Raw genomic sequence first — 19,172 nt, 5'->3', positions numbered from 1 at the left:
CAATTTTCAGCACTAATAATGAGATTTGAAACTCATTAAATGGTACAGATCTTACCAAATAAAGATAAAATGAATGGTCTAGATTATTTGTTGTAATATACAATATTTTTAGAACTTAAATTCCTAATTTCTTTTATAACCATAATGTTAAAGTTTAAAGTTGAAGTTGAGATGGTCCATTTAAAGGTGGGAAATGTTTTTATCTAGCCCCAATAATATATAAGTTATATGTGACTCACTTTTTGGTCATTTGATCTGAATCGAACGATAATGATGTTTCATACTAATGAGTGAAAAATCGGCAAGTCGCATTGGACTCTCCCGAGTCGACACGAAAAACGTTCCCCCTATGTCGATTTCACTAAAAGACGCTGAAATGCCCGGTTCTAGAGAAGAAGAACAAATCGTACCGCATGACGTTATGAATCCGGTTCTTCGCTTTATGACGTCATGAAGTGCCGATTCTTTTAAGAGTAAGATTGTAAAATCGACGAGTAGTATCAGACTTGCCCGAGTCGACACGGGAATCGGTTCCCCCGTGTCAATACCATTAAATGACCATGAAATGCTCGGTTCTAGAGAATAAACATTTATTCACTTGGGTTTTCTTCCACATTTTCGATGTGGAATATTATGAAAAGGTAATAGCTTGAAACGTTTATATATTATAGAATTTTTTTTGTACTATTGATATCACCATTTTGCATGGCGGTTATCACGTCACTGCATTGCGTGGAGGTCGTTGGTTTGAATCCTCATATGGATGGGGTGGCTGTCTTGAATTTTGGAAATATTGTTTTTTTCTTTTTTTGTCAATTTTTTTCTTATAAAAAATATAAAAGGTTTATTGTAAAAAGAAAAAATGAAAGGTTCTTGTCAATTTTACTTTTTGTCAAATTTGTTTTCTTATCAAAAAAATAAAAAGTTTATTGTAAAAAAATGAAAAGAAAAGAGAGGTTCTTATCAATTCCTTTTACTGTCAAATTTATTCTTCTTGTCAAAAAAATAAAAAGTAATAAAATGTTATTGTCAAAAATAAATAAAAAGTTCTTATCCAAAAAAAAAAAAGGTAATACAACAAGTATTGTTTGTTAAAAAAAAAAGGTTATTGCTAAAAAAAAAAAAATGCAATACGACAAACATTTATTGTAAAAAAATAAAAAGTTTTTGTCAAAAAAAACTAAAATGTTATTGTCAAAAAACCATTTTTTATTGTAGTCCATGTATGATTATATACTTCATCCATGGTAATTCCATGATTTTTATTTTGTGTGATGTAATTTAATGGTTTAAATAAGTTCATACAGGAAAAGAACATCTCAATATTCGTATATTGATGAAAAAAAATGAAAGTTAATAATGTAGTACCTCGATTTCGTGTTGGATTCCTAAAAAACAACATTTATAATGAATTTTAATAAATTTTTTGGATTTTTTGTAAGGCTTAATCCGATCTATTCGGCTGATTCCCGATCCGGATCGTCGATTCACCGATCCGGATGGGTTTTTGAGGTGCCCGATCCGGGCCACCGATCCGTTTTTTAAACCACTAGTTCATACCCTTCAAACACTGTTTTATTTTTCATTTTTTTCTACAAATATTTTTAGATGAAATTTTCGGCATCCCATAATAAATTAGGATGAACCTGGGAAAATAAAAAATAAATATTTTCCTTACAAATAAATAACCAAAATGCCCCTACATTTTTCGGGATATTCTGGTAATTTTTATCACTAACAATATTTTATTATTATTTTTTATCATGTGCGCCCCTTTCACATCTATGCATTCCTCACATTTTGTTTTAAAATGATATATAAACTAAAAAACTATGATACATCTGATCAAGATCTGACGGTTAAAAACCAATTTGTGACATTATGACTTAAGCCATCTTAGCCATCTACTTAGATCCGATGGCTGAGATTAGGGGTCATATATACTATATTTTAGTATTATGCACGTGCGTTGCACGTGATTTGATATAGTTATAATTGAATAAATTTTTATTTTGAAATAACATTCTCGAAAAGGTATCATTCAATTATTATGTTGTTTTTAATAGAATGAGAATGATTAATTATATTTGTGTTAACTACTTTTTACGGATACTATTAGTTGAGATAAAATATATAAATATAAAAGTTATGTTATTTATCCCTATACGATCATAATAGAATAAGTAATATTTAATTAAAATATTGATAATTGATTTATAATATTATGTAATTATTTAATAATAAGTTATATAATTTATTAGTATTGATGAGTGGTATTATTCAATTAACCATGGCTTTAATAGAGTTGAATCGAGGACCAGGCTTCGTATAGCCAACCCCAACTATCAAATCCATAATTTGATGGGTAGAATTAAATAAAAAGAAATAAATATTAGTACTTACATGTGGATTTACAAAAATGAGATTTCAAAAGAAAATATAATTATACTTTTAATAGAGCAGAATGGAAGACCAGGCTTCGTGTAACCAACCCCAACTATCGAATCCATAATTCGATGGGAAAAATAAAATAAAATAAATAAATGGGAAAGTATAAAATGAGCCCATTTACTTTTTCTACATGGTTGTCACAATTAATATTGACAATTTGATGTGAAATTAGGTGGCTACATTTATTTTATCGACCAAGCTCAAAGTTCAAAATAAATTTTTCTCGAACTTTGTGACATATCCAAGCTATCAGATTTCACATCAGATAGTTGTAAGTAATTGCAATCTCTCTATTCCAAATGTAAGTGGTCTCATTCTATAAAATCCCTAAATAAATATTAACAATTACATGTGAATTTACAAAAATGAGACTTCAAAAGAAAGAGTGACATACCTAATGTTGCCCTTGCAAATCCATTAGCAAATAATAGAAATATTATAATAAATCAGAGCAAAACTGTTAATTTTTTTACTATAATCATTCTAAGCAAACCCCTTATTTTTATTCTAAATCTAGTACCTTGGTGTATAGGAATTTGGAATTGATAAAAAAGTCTACATACAAAAAAATATAAATTACCTTTTTTGTCGGTTAGTAGTCATATTTACCCAAATATTCATGCCATTCAAAAATAAATAAATAAATCAATAAGCCCCTTTTTCCAAATAAACGATTAATGTCACAAATTATTCAAGCCCAACAATATACTGCTTCATTTTGAATCACATAAAAAATAAATTTACTAATTCAATAAATTTAAAGTACTATTAGGCTAAATGGAAAATGACATAAATAAATGCAATACTTATCCTTTTGACGCTCTTCAAATTTTTTTGGTGTCAATATTGCTATAATTAACTTATTTTTTTGTTTGAAGTCACACATCCTAGTGAATTTGACAAGTGCTATCAATTTATATATTTATCACTATACGATCAAAATAGAATAAGTATATTTATTTGAAATATTCATAATGAATTGATAATACTATGTAATTATTTAATAATACATTATTAAAAAGGTAAATTATATAATTTATTATTATTGATGAGTGAGTCTACTCAATTAATTTATGTAATTGCGATTATATAACTATACCCTTAATATGAACGACCAAGCTACGTGCAGCCAACTCAACTATTGAATTCATAATTTGATGAGTGGAAAAATTAAAATAAATAATTATAGTTCAAGTGTCGGAGAACCTTCGTATCGATCATCTCGATCTAGATCATTATGATTTCAAAAAAAAAACTAGGATTTCAAGTCCTAAGAAAATTATAGTGTAATGCATTATCTTATTATCTTGACCGTCCATTCTTTAAATGTTTGTAGATCCACATTACTTGTATCATTTTTTTCGAGCTATAAACAATGGGTGTGGTTTCTATAAGGTTACAACCTTAAACAATCCAATCAAGGCGCACCCCCAAATTTTATAACATGTAATTTTGGTAAAAAACAATTCTTATGATTATCTCAAAATCTATTTTCACACTTAATTACAAAATTTAAAATTTAAAAAATATTTAAAATCAATTAGATCTATAAACATATAAATTTATTTTTTTTTGAGTCCCCGAAATAGTGCATCTTGCAGCACATTATGTAGAACGTTCATTTTCAAGATTTTCATAAGTTTGTAGATCTACTTGATTTTTACCATTTTTTTATTTTAATATTTTTTAATTAGGTACGAAAATAGATTTTAAGATAATACTAAGAATTTTTTACAATAAAATTACATGGTATGATAAAATTTTAAGATGCGTCTTAATTGGATTGTTTAAGGTTGCAACCTTATAAATAACTTATTTTTGAGGCTTTATTTATTTATTTCATAAGGCCTCGGCCTCATAGAAAATGCATCCTGATTCCTGAGGCTCTCTCCCTAACAAAGTCTCGGAGGTTCTCTCTCTTAAATAAAGTCTCGCTTTAAATCTCTCTTTGAACATTTTGATATCTAACTTCTCTCTATCTGTCCATAATTTTGTGACTGGTTGCAGGAATCATCTGACAGTGAGATTGTTCTTGGCATCAAGATCACTTTAGCACCAGATCCGAGATTTTTCGGCTAAAAAAAGGTGCATTTTTTTGTGGTTTTTCTTCTGATGCATTTTGGGGGGTTTTATGGTGTGTGAGGCTTTTCATCTCTCCCTCCACCATTTTTGATGCTCATTCCATTTGATTTTTCTCTCCTAATAGCTATAAAATCATGTATTATTATTATTTTGGTTTTTATTTGACTCTCTCTCTCTCTCTCTCTCTCTCTCTCTCTCTCTATATATATATATATATATATATATATATATATATATATATATTTATTTATATTATCCAGAGAATACTTGCCCTACATGGTTCTGTATTTTTAGGCAATTTCCTTCTCATACTTCCTCATTGTTGCATAATTTTATCATGGATCCAAGAGTTACTGAGCAGAAAAGGTTTATCTGAAAAGTGTAGAGCATTGGTCTCAATTAGGAAAATTACTCTGTGAACATGCAAATGGTGTTGATTTAGCTTTATTTTCTCGCTTAGCAGCTAAAAAATTCCTATTGGACTCGAAACTTTGCAGAGAATAACATGGGTTCTACATCACAACTGACCTAGATGTTCCATTGAAAACGAAGCCTTGAGAATTTTGTTGAAATTAGCATGAGCGTATGCAAATACATCGGTTTATTTCTTCATATGGGTTCTCCGAGCTTTTTCTGGGCCATTGATTGCACTGGATGACTTGCTTTTTGTTACTTGAGACTCCATGGCAATGGTAGAGGTCTTGGGGTCTGTTTCGACCTCTCTCACGCAAATGGGCCTTCTGTGGGCCATGGATGGCAAGGACATAGAATGAAGGGAAACCAGCTTACTGTGGGCCATGGATGGCAAGGACATAGAATGAAGGGAAACCTTTACAGCTGACGCCACTGACATATAAAACATCTATGACTGCTATTCATAGCTGCTAATCTAAACGGGCAATTGGGATAGCTTCAATCTTAACGTGATGTCTAATACTGTTTCATTTTTAAATTTTTATATAAATAATCTCAACATGAAATTTGGGACATGCCCTCCTCTCCTTACATAGGCTGACATAACAGAGAATAAAAAATATTACCAATAAATTAAAATGACCAAAATTCCATGCAAGTTTCAGGGATAATTTTTCTTCTTCTTATTTTTATTAGATGTGTCCCTAGGAGAAGTGTAAAACTAATGCCAATAGCAATACGTACTGTCAATATTTTGGGGAAAAAGAGTTATGGGCTTATGGTTTCTCCCCTTCTCATTTCTACCTTATATGCTTGTTTGTTTTTTATCACAAAGAGAAATCAAACACCCTCACCATGTTTGCGCTTATTTTGAATTAGGGTTTTGATTAGAGAACTCACCATGATCGGAGTAGGAAAAGTCAAACAATACACAAATGTTTTGGATAAGCCCTTGAGCAAAGGAAAACAAGAGGTAATCTAACCATTATTCATTTGTTTATGCAATTCTATGGTACTTTTGGATATATATTGATCCATTAAAGTGATCTGTTGCAGGTTAGTTTGAGTGCATTTGCCTTCTTGTTTTCTGAGCTTGTCCAATATAACCAGACTCAAGTTGATAACATTGCTGAGCTAGAGAGAAGGTGGTTGCATCGTTTAATTTTCTCTTTCTGTAGGACTCAGAAGCTGTTTAAATATCCTTTATATGTTCGTATATTTGTTTGCATTTAAATTTTAGGGCATTTTGTGTTCAAAATGGCTGGATTTTTTTTTTCTCCTGTAAATTTGAGTTTGATTCAAAATGTAAAAGATCATTGGTGAATTTATTGTGAAAGGCATTTTTTGCCGGTGCAAATTTAGAATGAATTGTTGTTTCCTTTACCAAGTTTCAAGAATTCCGAGCTGTCTCTCATTTCCTTTTGCCCTAGGTAAAATTGTGTTACCAATAGTTTTGTAGTATTCAAAGATTGGCTGTTTAATTCTCATCGACAGAAAGTAATTTCAATGAACTGGAATTATTTTGTTCTTTCAAAGTACAATTAAAATTTTTCATCCAAACTTAATTATGAACTAGGAATTGTCTGGTGGTTTCATATCTGCAATTCCCATTGTCCTAGAAGCTTCTGGCAAGGAAGGCTTGTGATGGCATCCTCAAACTACAGTGAGCGAGAAAAATAGAAGCAATAGAAAGCGAGCTAGATTAGAGTTATAATGTGTTTGGTGGTTTCATATCTGCAATTCCCATTGTCCTAGAAGCTTCTGGCAAGGAAGGCTTGCGATGGCATCCTGAAGCTACAGTGAGCGAGAGAAATAGAAGCAACAGTAAGCGAGCTAGATTAGAGTTATATTGTGTGGGAGAGATTAGGGCCTCTCTTCCTCTTCACTACAGTTACCTCACAATATTTCTAAATAGTAACCCTCAAAGTCAACCACCCAAGGACAAATTATAACTAGCATCCCACCAACAATGACATATACATGAAATGGTGGGAGGATGAGTTTGATGAACTTGATGATGAAGTGTCCCTTTAGGAGAGTGGTTTGAGCTCTATGATGCATCTACTGATACTCATGATGCGCAATTTATCTTTTCTTTGATTGAAAAGGGTATTGAGGAAGTTAGGCAGGAGCATGTAATTCAAGTATTAAACAATGCTGCGGTCAACCTTTTTGTTGCTAATTTGTGCGCCAAAAGCAGCCTAGTATCTTTTGGAAATCATGTGCAGCGCACTGCATGGATCTCATGCATGGGGCTATTGGCAATGTCAAGCTTGTGGACGTAAATAAGGCTCAAGCCTTGACAATGTGTATTTGGTTTTTTTTTTTTTTGAAGTTGTTAACTGTTGACAATGTTTATTTGTTGTCACACCCTTACCCCATGGTGCACAATTTCATTGGGAAGAGGGATCTAGTGAGACTTGGAGTCATGAGATTTGTCACTTCTTTCCTAAGTCTACAAAGCATGAATGATAAAGAGAAACCTAGTAAGATATAATTTTGTAGGAGATTTTTTGGAGTAGGGTGGTGTCCTCTTTTAAATTATTTTAATTGTTGGTCAAAGTCTTGTGCTTGGTTGATAGTGAGGTGCACCCATTATGGGCTTTATATATGCTGCATTGGATTGAGATAGGAGAGATAGCTGGGGCATTGGGCAATGATAAGGACAATCATGGTCCAATCTGGAAGAGCATAGAAAGAAAAGGGGATGGGAAGTCTCATCGACCATTGCTATGAAGCTGGTTGTTATTTGAACCGAAAGTTCTTTCACGTTGATTTGCTCTTACATGATCCTGTTAAAGGTGGAAGCCTGACTTTAGGTCCATTAATCTGCTAAATAGCTCTTACAAGATCCTGCCAAAGATGCTGGCCACTCAACTCAGGCAGGTTCTAAAGACTATCACTTCGCCAAACCAAGGTGCATGAGTCATGGATCATCAAATATTGGAGGGAGCACTAGTAGTGAATGGATGCGTCCTACTGGGAACCATTGAAAATACCGATGTTGGTCTACATTGGAACATTATAGATGGAGTTAAAAGCCCAACATGGTTTTGAAGCAAGTGGAGATGTTGGATCTCATGGTGTGTGTCATCAGCCCTCTTGTCAATGCTCATTAATGGCTGTCCTCACAGGTTTCCTCTGGCTTCGAGAGGTCTTCACCAAAGAGATCCATTATTCCCATTTTTCGCTATTATGGCGGAAGTATTCAGCAGGGGTCCATTTTGAACCTATAATGTCATAAATTGGTCCAAGGGTTTAAAAGGACTAGAAGAGGATCTTCCATCTCTCACCTCTAATATGTAGATGACACCCTGGTGATCTGCAGTTCCTCCCCTCAGCCAGTTACAACCTTGGTTGTTCTCAAGGTTTTTTAAATTCTCTATGGGCTTAAAGATAAACATGTTCGAAACAAAACTAATGGGCGTGGGAGTGAACCGTGGCTTATTATGAGACCTTGCTAGGAGACTAGGTGTGGGATGGATTTGTTGCGAGCCAAATACTTGAGATTGCTCTATACCTCGCCAAGCCAGGAAGGCACTAATGGGATGGTGTGTTGGAAAGGACAGAATTTAGTTGTCATCTTAAACTTGCGGCTTTCTCTCGATTGGCGCTAGGTTTACTTTGCGAAAAGTTACCCTGTCAAAGATCCCCCTTAATTATCGTTCTCTCTTCAGGATGCCGACAGCTGTGGTCAATAGGTCAGAATGCATAAAAAAAGATTTTCTTTGGTCGGGTGATGTTGGGGGTTACAATCCCATCTTTCAAACTAGGACTGTCTGCAGGCCCAAATGAGTAGAAAGCTGGGCCATTAGTAAATTAAAAGGCATGTACTCCTTGTTGGGTAAATGGTGGTGACACTTTACCCCATGGGACAAACACTTGTGGCAAGAGGTTGTCAAATACAAGCAAGGTCTCAATGGCTCTGGGTGGTTGCCGAAGTAATCACCCAACACTTGGGCAGTTGGGCTTCTTCTGTTTGTAAAGGGATTATTTCTTCGCGCAGACAAGTGTGAGGTTCTTGGTTAAAACCTGGGACAAAGTTAGAATTATGGTTAGATAATGACTGGGCAATCTTTCTACACTGTTCTTGAATCTATTTAACCTAAGGGAAGATATCATATGAGCCCATGTACCCATGGATGTACCGGTTTTGTATGAACTTTAAGTCTATCTCTCCATCCCATTCGGTTTTCCTCTGGCTTGTTCCTTGGGTGTTTTTCCATCCTCGCCTCATTGTGGATATTTGGCTGGATGAAGCTTGAGGATATTTGAAAGTCGGGAGTCTCATTTAGGGGCTATCAAAAATAGGATCAATGCTATAGTCATCGTTTGGGTTACTGACCCAGAGGAGTTCAAAGTCGTCCTTATTGACGGACTTCATTCTAAGCTATTGAACCATCTCATGGGCCGCTTGATGCCTGTTCCTAGGTTCCATTTGTGGCCAACATTTGAGCTAGGCACCAGCAAACTCAATTTTGATGCCAGTTTGTTGGATAAGCTGGGACCACGGCAGTTGGGGGCATTTTTTGCAATTTGTTCAGCCTTCTCATTGCTCTCCTTTAAGGGGCCCATCAACTGTGACCTCGCCCAAGGCAAGGCCTCTGCTTGAAGGCCTTAAATTTTTTATTGAAGCTGGGGGTCTTCCCTGAATGTAGAAGGGGACTCAAATATTACCCGCATTGGGTGGGTAGAGCTGTGTCCTTGGAGATGGTATTCAATCAAACCACCGAGATTTTTTAGAACCAGTACTATAGGACTCGCTCAGGTCCAAGCGAGGCTGAGTTACCCAAGTTGTGTGTACAACTTGGGTTATGGAATTTTTTTTCAAAAAATATTGAAAAAAATGTAAAAAATATGGGAATCTATAATTTTTTTGTGTATGATCTGGATGTTTTGGCAAAGATTTGTGAATGTTGTTTGGCTTATACTTTCCTTTTTTTTTTAGTTTTTTGAAATGTCCCCATCTATACATTTTTTAAATCTATTTTTTTGTACTTTTTTAATTATAGTTGGACTTTTTAAGGTTGATTTTGGTTTTATTTTACTTTTAATACCTTTATTTTTTTCCGTATTTTCTATGCTTTGTTTTTAAGTTTTTTATGGCTTTTTGGCCTTGTGTAGTACTCAGCCAAGTCCACTCAGACTCGGGCTATGAGCTTATAAACACGGTTTAGAACTATAAAAATTTCATCAGGTATATATGCAGATGTCCAAGGAAGGTGGGTATGGTGCACAATTTGTAATTAACCTTCCCCATTATTGCTGGGGGTGTGCTTTCCTTATTTATGCTTTTTTGTACAAAACATTATGCTCTTATGTCCACAATTTGATTCACCTTTGTAACCTGCATTTCATAAATCTTCTATTGTGAATATGTATAGTCAATTATCTCCAAGGAAAAAAAAAGATGGAACACCTTGTTGGTGTTGAGCAGGTTAGAAGACGCAGGATATGGTGTTGGTGTCCGAGTCCTAGAACTTCTTTGCCATAGAGATAAGGTATTTCTCTTCAGTTATCTGCACCCTTTACTATTTGAATAGAAAATATTCTCGGAACAACAAAAGCAATCAGTGTGTTATAATGTTAATAATCTTTCTGCATTTGGAAGTACTATCTAGAACCTGACTATCGCAAGTAACGAAGGAGCTTAGAAGCATGTGTTTATTGATTTGTTTTGTTATAATTTCATAGGGAAACAGGAGGGAGACGCGCTTGCTGGGAATTTTGTCATTTGTACACAGTACAGTGTGGAAAGTGTTATTTGGAAAGGTAAATCTAATTTAATCTTCCTCTTTTGCATAACTGCCTTGGTCATAAGTGCACTATTTATGTTCCATGATCAACAGCTCCATGAAACATTAATTTTGTTAATATTGACCAGAGGATATGGTTTAATTATTCCCTAGTTTTATGAATTAGTTAAAATACATGGTGCATTTAACAATTCGTGGGTTGATTTATCAGTCATGGTATGCATGACTGTTGTCACAATTGACTCAAATTGAGATCATTGTGAATGATGAAGTTGATATTTTATGCGTCGGTAATAGATTTTTATCAGCTTTGAAGTCTGAAAGTGTTTCAAGAACAAAACAGATGTTCTCTAGAAATTAGTCACTCTCTTGAATTGTACATATGAGACTGTCATTTGTTCTATTTCGATGGTTTCATTTCTATGCCTTATATAATTTTGTTCATTGTTGTTCAATGATCTGGACAAAATTGGTTATATTGGTTGTGAATAACCAATCTTGAACATTAAGGGGCATTATTTAGCATCAACTTATGCCATTATGTGCTGCATCATTTTATATGGTGTTTATACTATTAAGCAACATCAATATGAAATTAGATGGACATTGTGCCTTATTTCTTTTGGAGATTACTTGTTGAAGAAGATTAGGTGGTTTATTGGTAATAGCTCAAAGCCGTTGGCCTCTGCCAGCATCTTTAGATCTGAGTCTTGTTCTTGTCCATCATGACTCATGCAAGTTTTGGTGGTCAAACTCGAATCTATCACATTAATTTTGTGCCTACTGCCAAGGGTTTTCACTGTGTATGAGGTATTGATTTCATGGCGACCTTTATTCCTTTAACTACGGTACTATTTGTACCAGTTTGTTTTAACTCTTAAGCATATTCGTGCAAATTCTTGTTCACTAGTTCTATGTTCATAATTTTTCCCGGTGACCTAAACGAAGTATTTCATATACCATAGCTTAAAGTTTTTTGAGATTTACTCAACTTTCTTAGTTTGTGTGCTCTGAAAGGTCATCTATGGTATTAATTAGGACCTAGATGCTTCTTTGATTGGTTTCATATATTTATCTAATGCCATGGCTCCTTATGTTATTCAAGAAAATTCAAGGACATTCTGGCACTTTTACTATGTTGCTAATATGATCTTTGCATTTTTTTTTTATTCTATTAGTGATGATTTTTAATGTAGCATTCTTTTTGTACAAGTATTCCTTTTTCTATAACCCGTTTCCTCTTCATGTACATTGCATCCATAGACCCCTCTCTTTGGTCCACCTTTACACCTTCCTTTACACAGTACCATTTCACAGGAATTGATCTTTGTGTGTCTTTATATGTTGCTACTTAGTAAGCATGCATTGTAGAGTACATTGGAACTCAAAGATCACGCGGTCTTAATACTATGTTGTCATGGGTGTTGGAAAAGAAAGGAGCCTCCATACACTACATTGACTTGGTGAGAGATATGTACGAGGGAGTGCCAACTAGTGTACGAGCAACTAGTGGAGAGACGAGTGAGTTTTTAGTGGTGATAGGTCTACACCAGGGATAGGGCCCATCTTGAGTTGCTTTCGCAGACCTTAGGTTTTCTAAATACCATTAAAGAACGCTTGCGTCCAAAAAACACGGGAAATATGATGGAATTAGTTGATTGGACAGCCAAAAAGAAGTTGATCATGTCTGCTCTGCTTACCCAGACCAAGGACTGAGACGGGTCAAGCATTTCCTTCTTTGAGGAAGCTTCAGGCATTGCCACCTGCGCCTGAACCTCTACCCCTTAGACATACCCCTTGAAGACGGAGGAGACACCAATTCCGATGACGAGTCATCCATTGCAGATGCTGGATATGAGTCATATGTTGGTTCCAACAGCATTGAGTCCATACCTCTTTGTCTTAGTTATGGACAACTTAACTAGGCACCTACAAGGTGAGGGACAACGGTACATGTTATTTGCGGACGGTATAGTTTTGACCGATGAGACCTGAAATGGCATCAACACAAATTTAGATCTTCAGAGGGATCCACTAGAATTTAAATGTTTTAAAATTAGCAAAAGATAAAGTATATGGAATCCAAGTTTAGTAATAATAGGAGTAGAGATAAGGAAGTAGTTAAGATTGATGGCCAAGAAATACCAAAAAGAGCACACTTTCGATATCTTGGGTCGATAATTCAGGAAAATAGAGAGATCGAGGAAGATGTCACACATAGAATTAGAGCCGAGTGGATGAAGTGGAGATTTGCAATCGGAGTTTTATGTGAATGCTGCATACCAATGAAGCTGAAGGGCAAGTTCTATAAGATGGGTTTGAGACCAACTTTGCTTTATGGGGCAGAATGCTCTGCAGTCAAGAGATAATATACCCATAAAACGAGTGTAGTTGAGATGAGGATGTTGAGATGGGTGAGTGGCAAGACAAGAAGGGATAGAATTCAAAATGAATACATTGGGGTGAATTTAGGTGTGTCACCAATGGACGATGAGATGAGAGAAAGTAGATTTAGGTGGCTTAGCTATGTGCTGCACAGACCCAGTATCATACCTATTAGGAGGTGCGAGTTAGTTCAAGTGGAAGACTCAAAAGGGCAAGGGGCAGGCCCAAAAGGATATGGTTGGAAGTAGTAAATAAAGATATGGGAACTTATGGCCTCACTGAGGGTATGACCTTTAATAGAACAGAATGGTAGACCAAGATTTGTGTAGCCGACCCCAAGTAGTTGGGAAAGGCTTTGATGATGATGATGGTACAATGGTGTTATTGCTTCCAGAACCATGATAAGAAGTATTATTCTATTTGTTGACTTTCTCTGCTATTGGAGGTTTGAAATCTATCTATATGTTTCTGAAGCAGGATCCAAAATGATTTTGGTAACACTAACTTATTTATCATTTTGGTTAAATGGTTAAGGTTTGCATTACCCTGAATAGGTCCACCAAAAAGCTGACAAAAAGTTATTGCAATTTATGAAGAGGATAGTTTTATATGGTCTATGGCGGTCTATTATGTTTATTGCATCACTTATTTTCTTGCGATAAGTGTTGATGTGTTGGCTACCTGATGATTGTTGCTCCACCAATTGCTAATGTCTTTTGGGTAATTATATTATCTTAGGGAGTGGCTAGAAGCAGCATGAAGCTGGATTCAGTTCCATAGCTATATTTATAGTGTGTGCATGCATACGTGTGTGTTCCATAATGGGATATCTTAACCGTTCATCATTACTAATGAGAATGTCAGTACTCTGCAATATTTACTGTGCATATTATGTAGATCTTATGTAGCCAGGGTTGAATGACATAGGTGGCCGATTCCCTTGAGAAAGGCACAGAACATGAAGATGAATACATGATCAGTGAGAAAGAGCTCTTGGTGAACAGGTGAACATTTCTATTCTTCAGACTTTCCACTTTTCAGCTCATTTTTTCTCGAAGCAAAGATTTTTCAGTATCTGCATTATTGTCAGTTAAATGGAGTTTATACTAATATGGTTTCCTTGTAGATTTATTTCGATTCCCAAGGACATGGGGACATTCAATTGTGGGGCATTTGTTGCTGGCATCGTTAGGGTAATCACCATGAATTTTATTTCATCAATTACTGCTAGAACCATGATTTAAATCGAGGATATCAGTGGACCTAACTGCGCTTATTTCCTCAATACTAAGGTGTATCTAAAATAATAGTCCATTTGCCTTGTAGGGTGTCCTGGACAGTGCAGGTTTTCCAGCTACTGTATCTGCTCACTTTGTGCCAATGGAGGGGCAACAACGACCTAGGACAACTATATTGATAAAATTTGCAGAAGAGGTAAGAAGCTCAAAAGTCTTTATCCAAGGATTACTAATTTTGATGCTCAATTTTATTTTTTCTACTCACTGTCCCAAGAGAACAATCAGGTAATGTTTCTTATTGTTTCCTTTTGCACTGCTAAATATGTCTTAGGTGCTCACGAGGGAAGCTAGGCTCGGCTGAAGTTTGGGAAGTGCAATGACATTCTTGATTATGTCTATTGCTAATTTGTTTGAGATCATTTCTGAGCCTGACATATTTGTGATTGCATTTTCCTCATTGTAAATCCCTTTAGAATACCTTTTAATGTTTCAATTCTGCTGCAAAGTACTCTTAAAAAAAAAAAAGATAAAAAGAAATTTTTTTTTACTCCAAAGTGAATTCCTTTTTATGCTTCAAATCTGCTGCGTAACTTTGATGAGGGGCTACTGTTTTTCCATTTTAAAGGAAAAATATCATTCGAGGGGTCAACCCTTGCAAACTCTTATAAAATCATTAATGGGTGAAAAGATCTTGCTAACATTCAAACATTAAGAGGTTTACTTTTTAATTTTCATTTCACTTAGATACCCTATCAAAATAATCCTTTAAAAAATACATAAATTGCCAGGTAAGAACTATGAAAGTAGAGGCATTTCAATAGTGTGAGCAGCCCTAAACAAGCAGTGATAATTGAATTGTTAGGTTGGGGCCTTTTAGGTCGTTCAAATCACCAAATTAGGACCTCGAACAATAGTAATTTGATTGTTTTTTTAGGATTTATTTGAGGAAGGACTCGGATGAAATGACATTCAAAAAATAAATCCTCTAATAGTAATCGGGATATTTTGAACCCCTTTAATGTTTTTGTGAGGTTTATTAGTGATTTTGTAGATGCCTATGATCTTGTAAATGATATTTTTTTTCTTTGAAATTATTATGTTGGATACATGATTGTATTGAATTCCGGGGATTTAGAATTAATTACGCATTAACAGGACGGTAACCTGGCACAGAGAGAGAGAGAGATTTGTGCAAAAAATGCAGCATTCATGTGGATTTACTTCCGCCGGAAATGTGGCCCTGCCTTGCTCTCTTTTCAGGGAAGAGTGGTGCTCTTCAGTGCCAGGACCAATGGGCTTTCCGCTGCAAGGATGAGAGAGAGAGATTTGCACATCATGTGTTAAGGAGAGAGAAATTTGCCACGGAAAATGATAATGTAGAATACATTTTTATATCAGGTAACATCTGTTCCCATCCCTTCTGAAGATGGTATCACCATTCTATTCCTAAACTTTTAATGTTGGCAAGACTTCCACGTTGTCAATTCCATTTTTCAGTCAAGAAGAGAAGTTTCACTATATTTTAAGATCGAACCTGGGAATACTATTCATTTGTTTCCTCGTGTAAAACCCAACCTAGGGATGTGATGTCTTAAACTTACGGAAAAATATTCAAACAGTTTGTATGTTCTCCAAAATGCTGTCGTCAAGAGATTGAACAAGGACCTTCCAATTTTTCAGCAGTTAGATCTATGTGTCTAACATATGGGAATTTAATTTTTCTTTTTAAATAATTATTTAGAAATTCTTAAGCATATCTCAATAATTTCAATTTTTTTTTTCCAAAAGAACTCTTTCTCTATCGGAGGTAGTTGTACATTATTCTCCAGCAAGAGCATGCTATATACTAAATTTAAGATTTTGGAATGACTAAATGAATTACTATATGACTATATGGATTTATATTTAATTTATAAAGCTAAAAATTCTAAAGAAGGTAAAGCTAGCTTGTCTAAAAGAGATATTTGAATCCTATGTTAATTTTCTTTCTTTCTTTTTTGTTCTTTTTTTTTTAATTGAGTCTCTTATGTAAACCACTTTTTCATAGGGAAAATTACAAAATAACTCAGGACTACACTTTCTATGCAACTTATACTCAACTTAACTTTTTTTCTCACTTTTTCCTCAAAATACACTTTCTATACAAATACCCTCTAACCAAAATAAGAATAAAAAAATGCCTAAATTACCATTTTTTGCTTTTACCTTACCCACGGCTCTCTTTCCTCTATCTCACCTAAATAGGCTCCGATACTGTGTAAATGCGGCCCAGCAGTAGAACACTTTGTAAAGGGCGGTCCAACGGCCCGGCGGTAGAATACTCTGTAAAGGGCAGTCCAACAGAAGTTGTGAAGGGCAGTCCGGCAGTAGATGTTACAAGATTTCAGAGCGGATCGGTGGTAGAACACTCTGTAAAGGGCGGTCCCACAGAAGTTGCGAAGGGTGGTCTGGCAGTAGATGTTACTAGATTCAGAGCGGCAGTCTGACCGTAGATGTTACTGGATTTCAGGGCGCTCTAGTAGTAGATGTTTGCGGTTTGGAAGTTGTGAAGGGCGGTCCGGCAGTAGATATTACTGGATTTCAGGGAGGTCCGGTAGTACTTAGGTCTGGTAGTTGTCTTAGGGCGGTCCGGCACTTAGTTGTCTTAGGGCGGTCCGGCACTTAAGTTTCTGTAAAGGGTCTAGTAGTTGTTTTTGGGCGGTCCGGCACTTAAAGTTTCTGTAAAGGGTCGATAGTGCGCTCCGGCCATGTGCTATGGGCTCCAAAAGTCAAGAGCAAATCTGACCAAAAATGATTTTTGAGTATGGAAAGGGCATTTTTGTCTAAACAAAAATGAACATTTTCCTTGGGGGGTATTTGTATAGAAAATTTGTTAGTGAGAGAAAATGTGAGGTCGGGAGTAAGTTGTATAGAAAGTGTGGTGTTGGTTTTTTTTTTTTTTTTTTTCGTTTTTTCATATAGGGTAACATACGAAATGCAATTGTGATCATTGGATCGACCCATATATTGATGTAAGATAGTGAGCCCACACTAGCATTTCCCGTATATATATATAATATGGTCAACAGATAAGCTAAATGCGCCAACAACCCATATTAAATCTGGGTCGATCTGATGATCACGGATGTCAAGTAGTGTTTGAATTTTAATTTTTTTTTACAAATCTAAATCATTTAGAAATTTTAGGTGTTTATTCTTCAAAAATAGGTGAATCTACGAAAAATATTAAAAAAGTATTTTACATGAAACAAATTGATCAAAATGCCCTTGAAACTTTGTGGGGGTATTTTGATCAATTTTTTCATGTAAAATATTTTTTTAATATTTTTCATAGATTCGGCTATTTTTGAAGAACGCACCCTTAAAATTTCAAGTGATTTGTATTAGTAGAAAAACAAATTAAAATTCAAATACTACTGGACACTACTGGATATTTGTGATCGTCAGATCGGCCCAGATTCAATCTGGGCCATTGACGCATTTAACTTATCTACATGAGGATGCTGTATTGGAAAAAGATATGGTCAACAACCTTTATATATATATATATATATATATATATATATATATATATATATATATATATAGAGAGAGAGAGAGAGAGAGAGAGAGAGAGAAAAAAAGAGGAAAAAAAAAGTTTATATTAGGTTGCAACCTTAAAATGTAGAATTACATATGCACTTGAAAAATCCATCGAAAATGGTTGTTTTAATGTTGAAAAACATCTAATTTGATCATCTCGACAATAATATGTATGAATATGAAAAAAAAAAAAAAAAAGATTTTGAATCCTTATATATATATATAGAGAGAGAGAGAGAGAGAGAGAAAAAGAGGGAAAAAAAAGTTTATATTAGGTTGCAACCTTAAAATGTAGAATTACATATGCACTTCAAAAATCCATCGAAAATGGTTGTTTTAATGTTGAAAAACATCTAATTTGATCATCTCGACAATAATATGTATGAATATGAAAAAAAAAAAAAAAAAGATTTTGAATCCTTATATATATATATAGAGAGAGAGAGAGAGAAAAAGAGGGAAAAAAAAGTTTATATTAGGTTGCAACCTTAAAATGTAGAATTACATATGCACTTCAAAAATCCATCGAAAATGGTTGTTTTAATGTTGAAAAACATTTAATTTGATCATCTCGACAATAATATGTATGAATATGAAAAAAAAAGAAAAAAAGATTTTGAATCCTTATATAGAGAGAGAGAGAGAGAGAGAAAAAGAGGGAAAAAAAAGTTTATATTAGGTTGCAACCTTAAAATGTAGAATTACATATGCACTTCAAAAATCCATCGAAAATGGTTGTTTTAATGTTGAAAAACATCTAATTTGATCATCTCGACAATAATATGTATGAATATGAAAAAAAAAAAAGAAAAGATTTTGAATCCTAAAAATAATGCATATTGCAACACATTATCTAGCCGGTCCATTTTCAAGATTTCATATGTTCGTAGATCAATTTGATTTTAACTATTTTTGAAGTTTAAATTTTATAATTAGATATGAAAATAGATTTTGAGATAATCTTAAGAATTTTTTACACCAAAATTAGATGTTATAATAGATTATGGAGGTGCATCTTAATTGAATTGTTCAAGGATAAATCCAAAAGGTTATATGCATATCAACATCCACTTGCTTAGATATGAGTATTTTTCATATGAGTATATTTCAAATTCCAAATTTCTAATCCTCCCCTATTCTTAAGTACTTAATGACAATTTTATATTATTTATTGTCGCTTTTAGCATTTAACCCAAGTTGCAAGTATTGACCCACTGTTGCAACTTGATCCCAAGAGAATTTCAAATCAGCCAATGATTTGCCT

General features: G+C 34.4%; 1 protein-coding gene across 9 annotated transcripts; it reads left to right on the top strand.

The window, feature by feature from the left end:
- Positions 1-4,298: 4,298 nt before the first annotated feature.
- On the top strand, positions 4,299-15,851 carry LOC18440654 (Transport protein particle (TRAPP) component). Of its 9 annotated transcripts, none has more exons than XM_088849632.1 (10): positions 4,299-4,360; positions 4,459-4,536; positions 5,827-5,920; positions 6,004-6,092; positions 10,385-10,448; positions 10,642-10,719; positions 14,016-14,092; positions 14,215-14,281; positions 14,415-14,522; positions 15,482-15,851. In XM_088849632.1, the coding sequence occupies exons 3-10, from the start codon at positions 5,849-5,851 to the stop codon at positions 15,668-15,670; spliced, it is 744 nt and encodes a 247-aa protein (XP_088705758.1). In that variant the 5' UTR covers positions 4,299-4,360; positions 4,459-4,536; positions 5,827-5,848; the 3' UTR covers positions 15,671-15,851. The 9 variants fall into 9 exon arrangements, 8 of the variants coding, with proteins under 8 accessions (XP_088705758.1, XP_088705773.1, XP_088705765.1 ...); XM_088849647.1 differs by lacking the exon at positions 15,482-15,851 and adding an exon at positions 14,658-14,880 and having other exon boundaries at positions 4,310-4,360; XM_088849639.1 differs by having other exon boundaries at positions 4,334-4,379.
- The last annotated feature ends 3,321 nt before the right edge of the window (positions 15,852-19,172 follow it).

Source organism: Amborella trichopoda, chromosome 1 (genome assembly GCF_054954075.1).
Source record: "Amborella trichopoda isolate Santa Cruz 75 chromosome 1, AtrichopodaSantaCruz75HAP2 v2.0, whole genome shotgun sequence".
NCBI lineage: Eukaryota > Viridiplantae > Streptophyta > Magnoliopsida > Amborellales > Amborellaceae > Amborella > Amborella trichopoda.
Note: the sequence above shows the minus strand (reverse complement) of the source record. Positions and strands in the feature narration are given on the sequence as shown.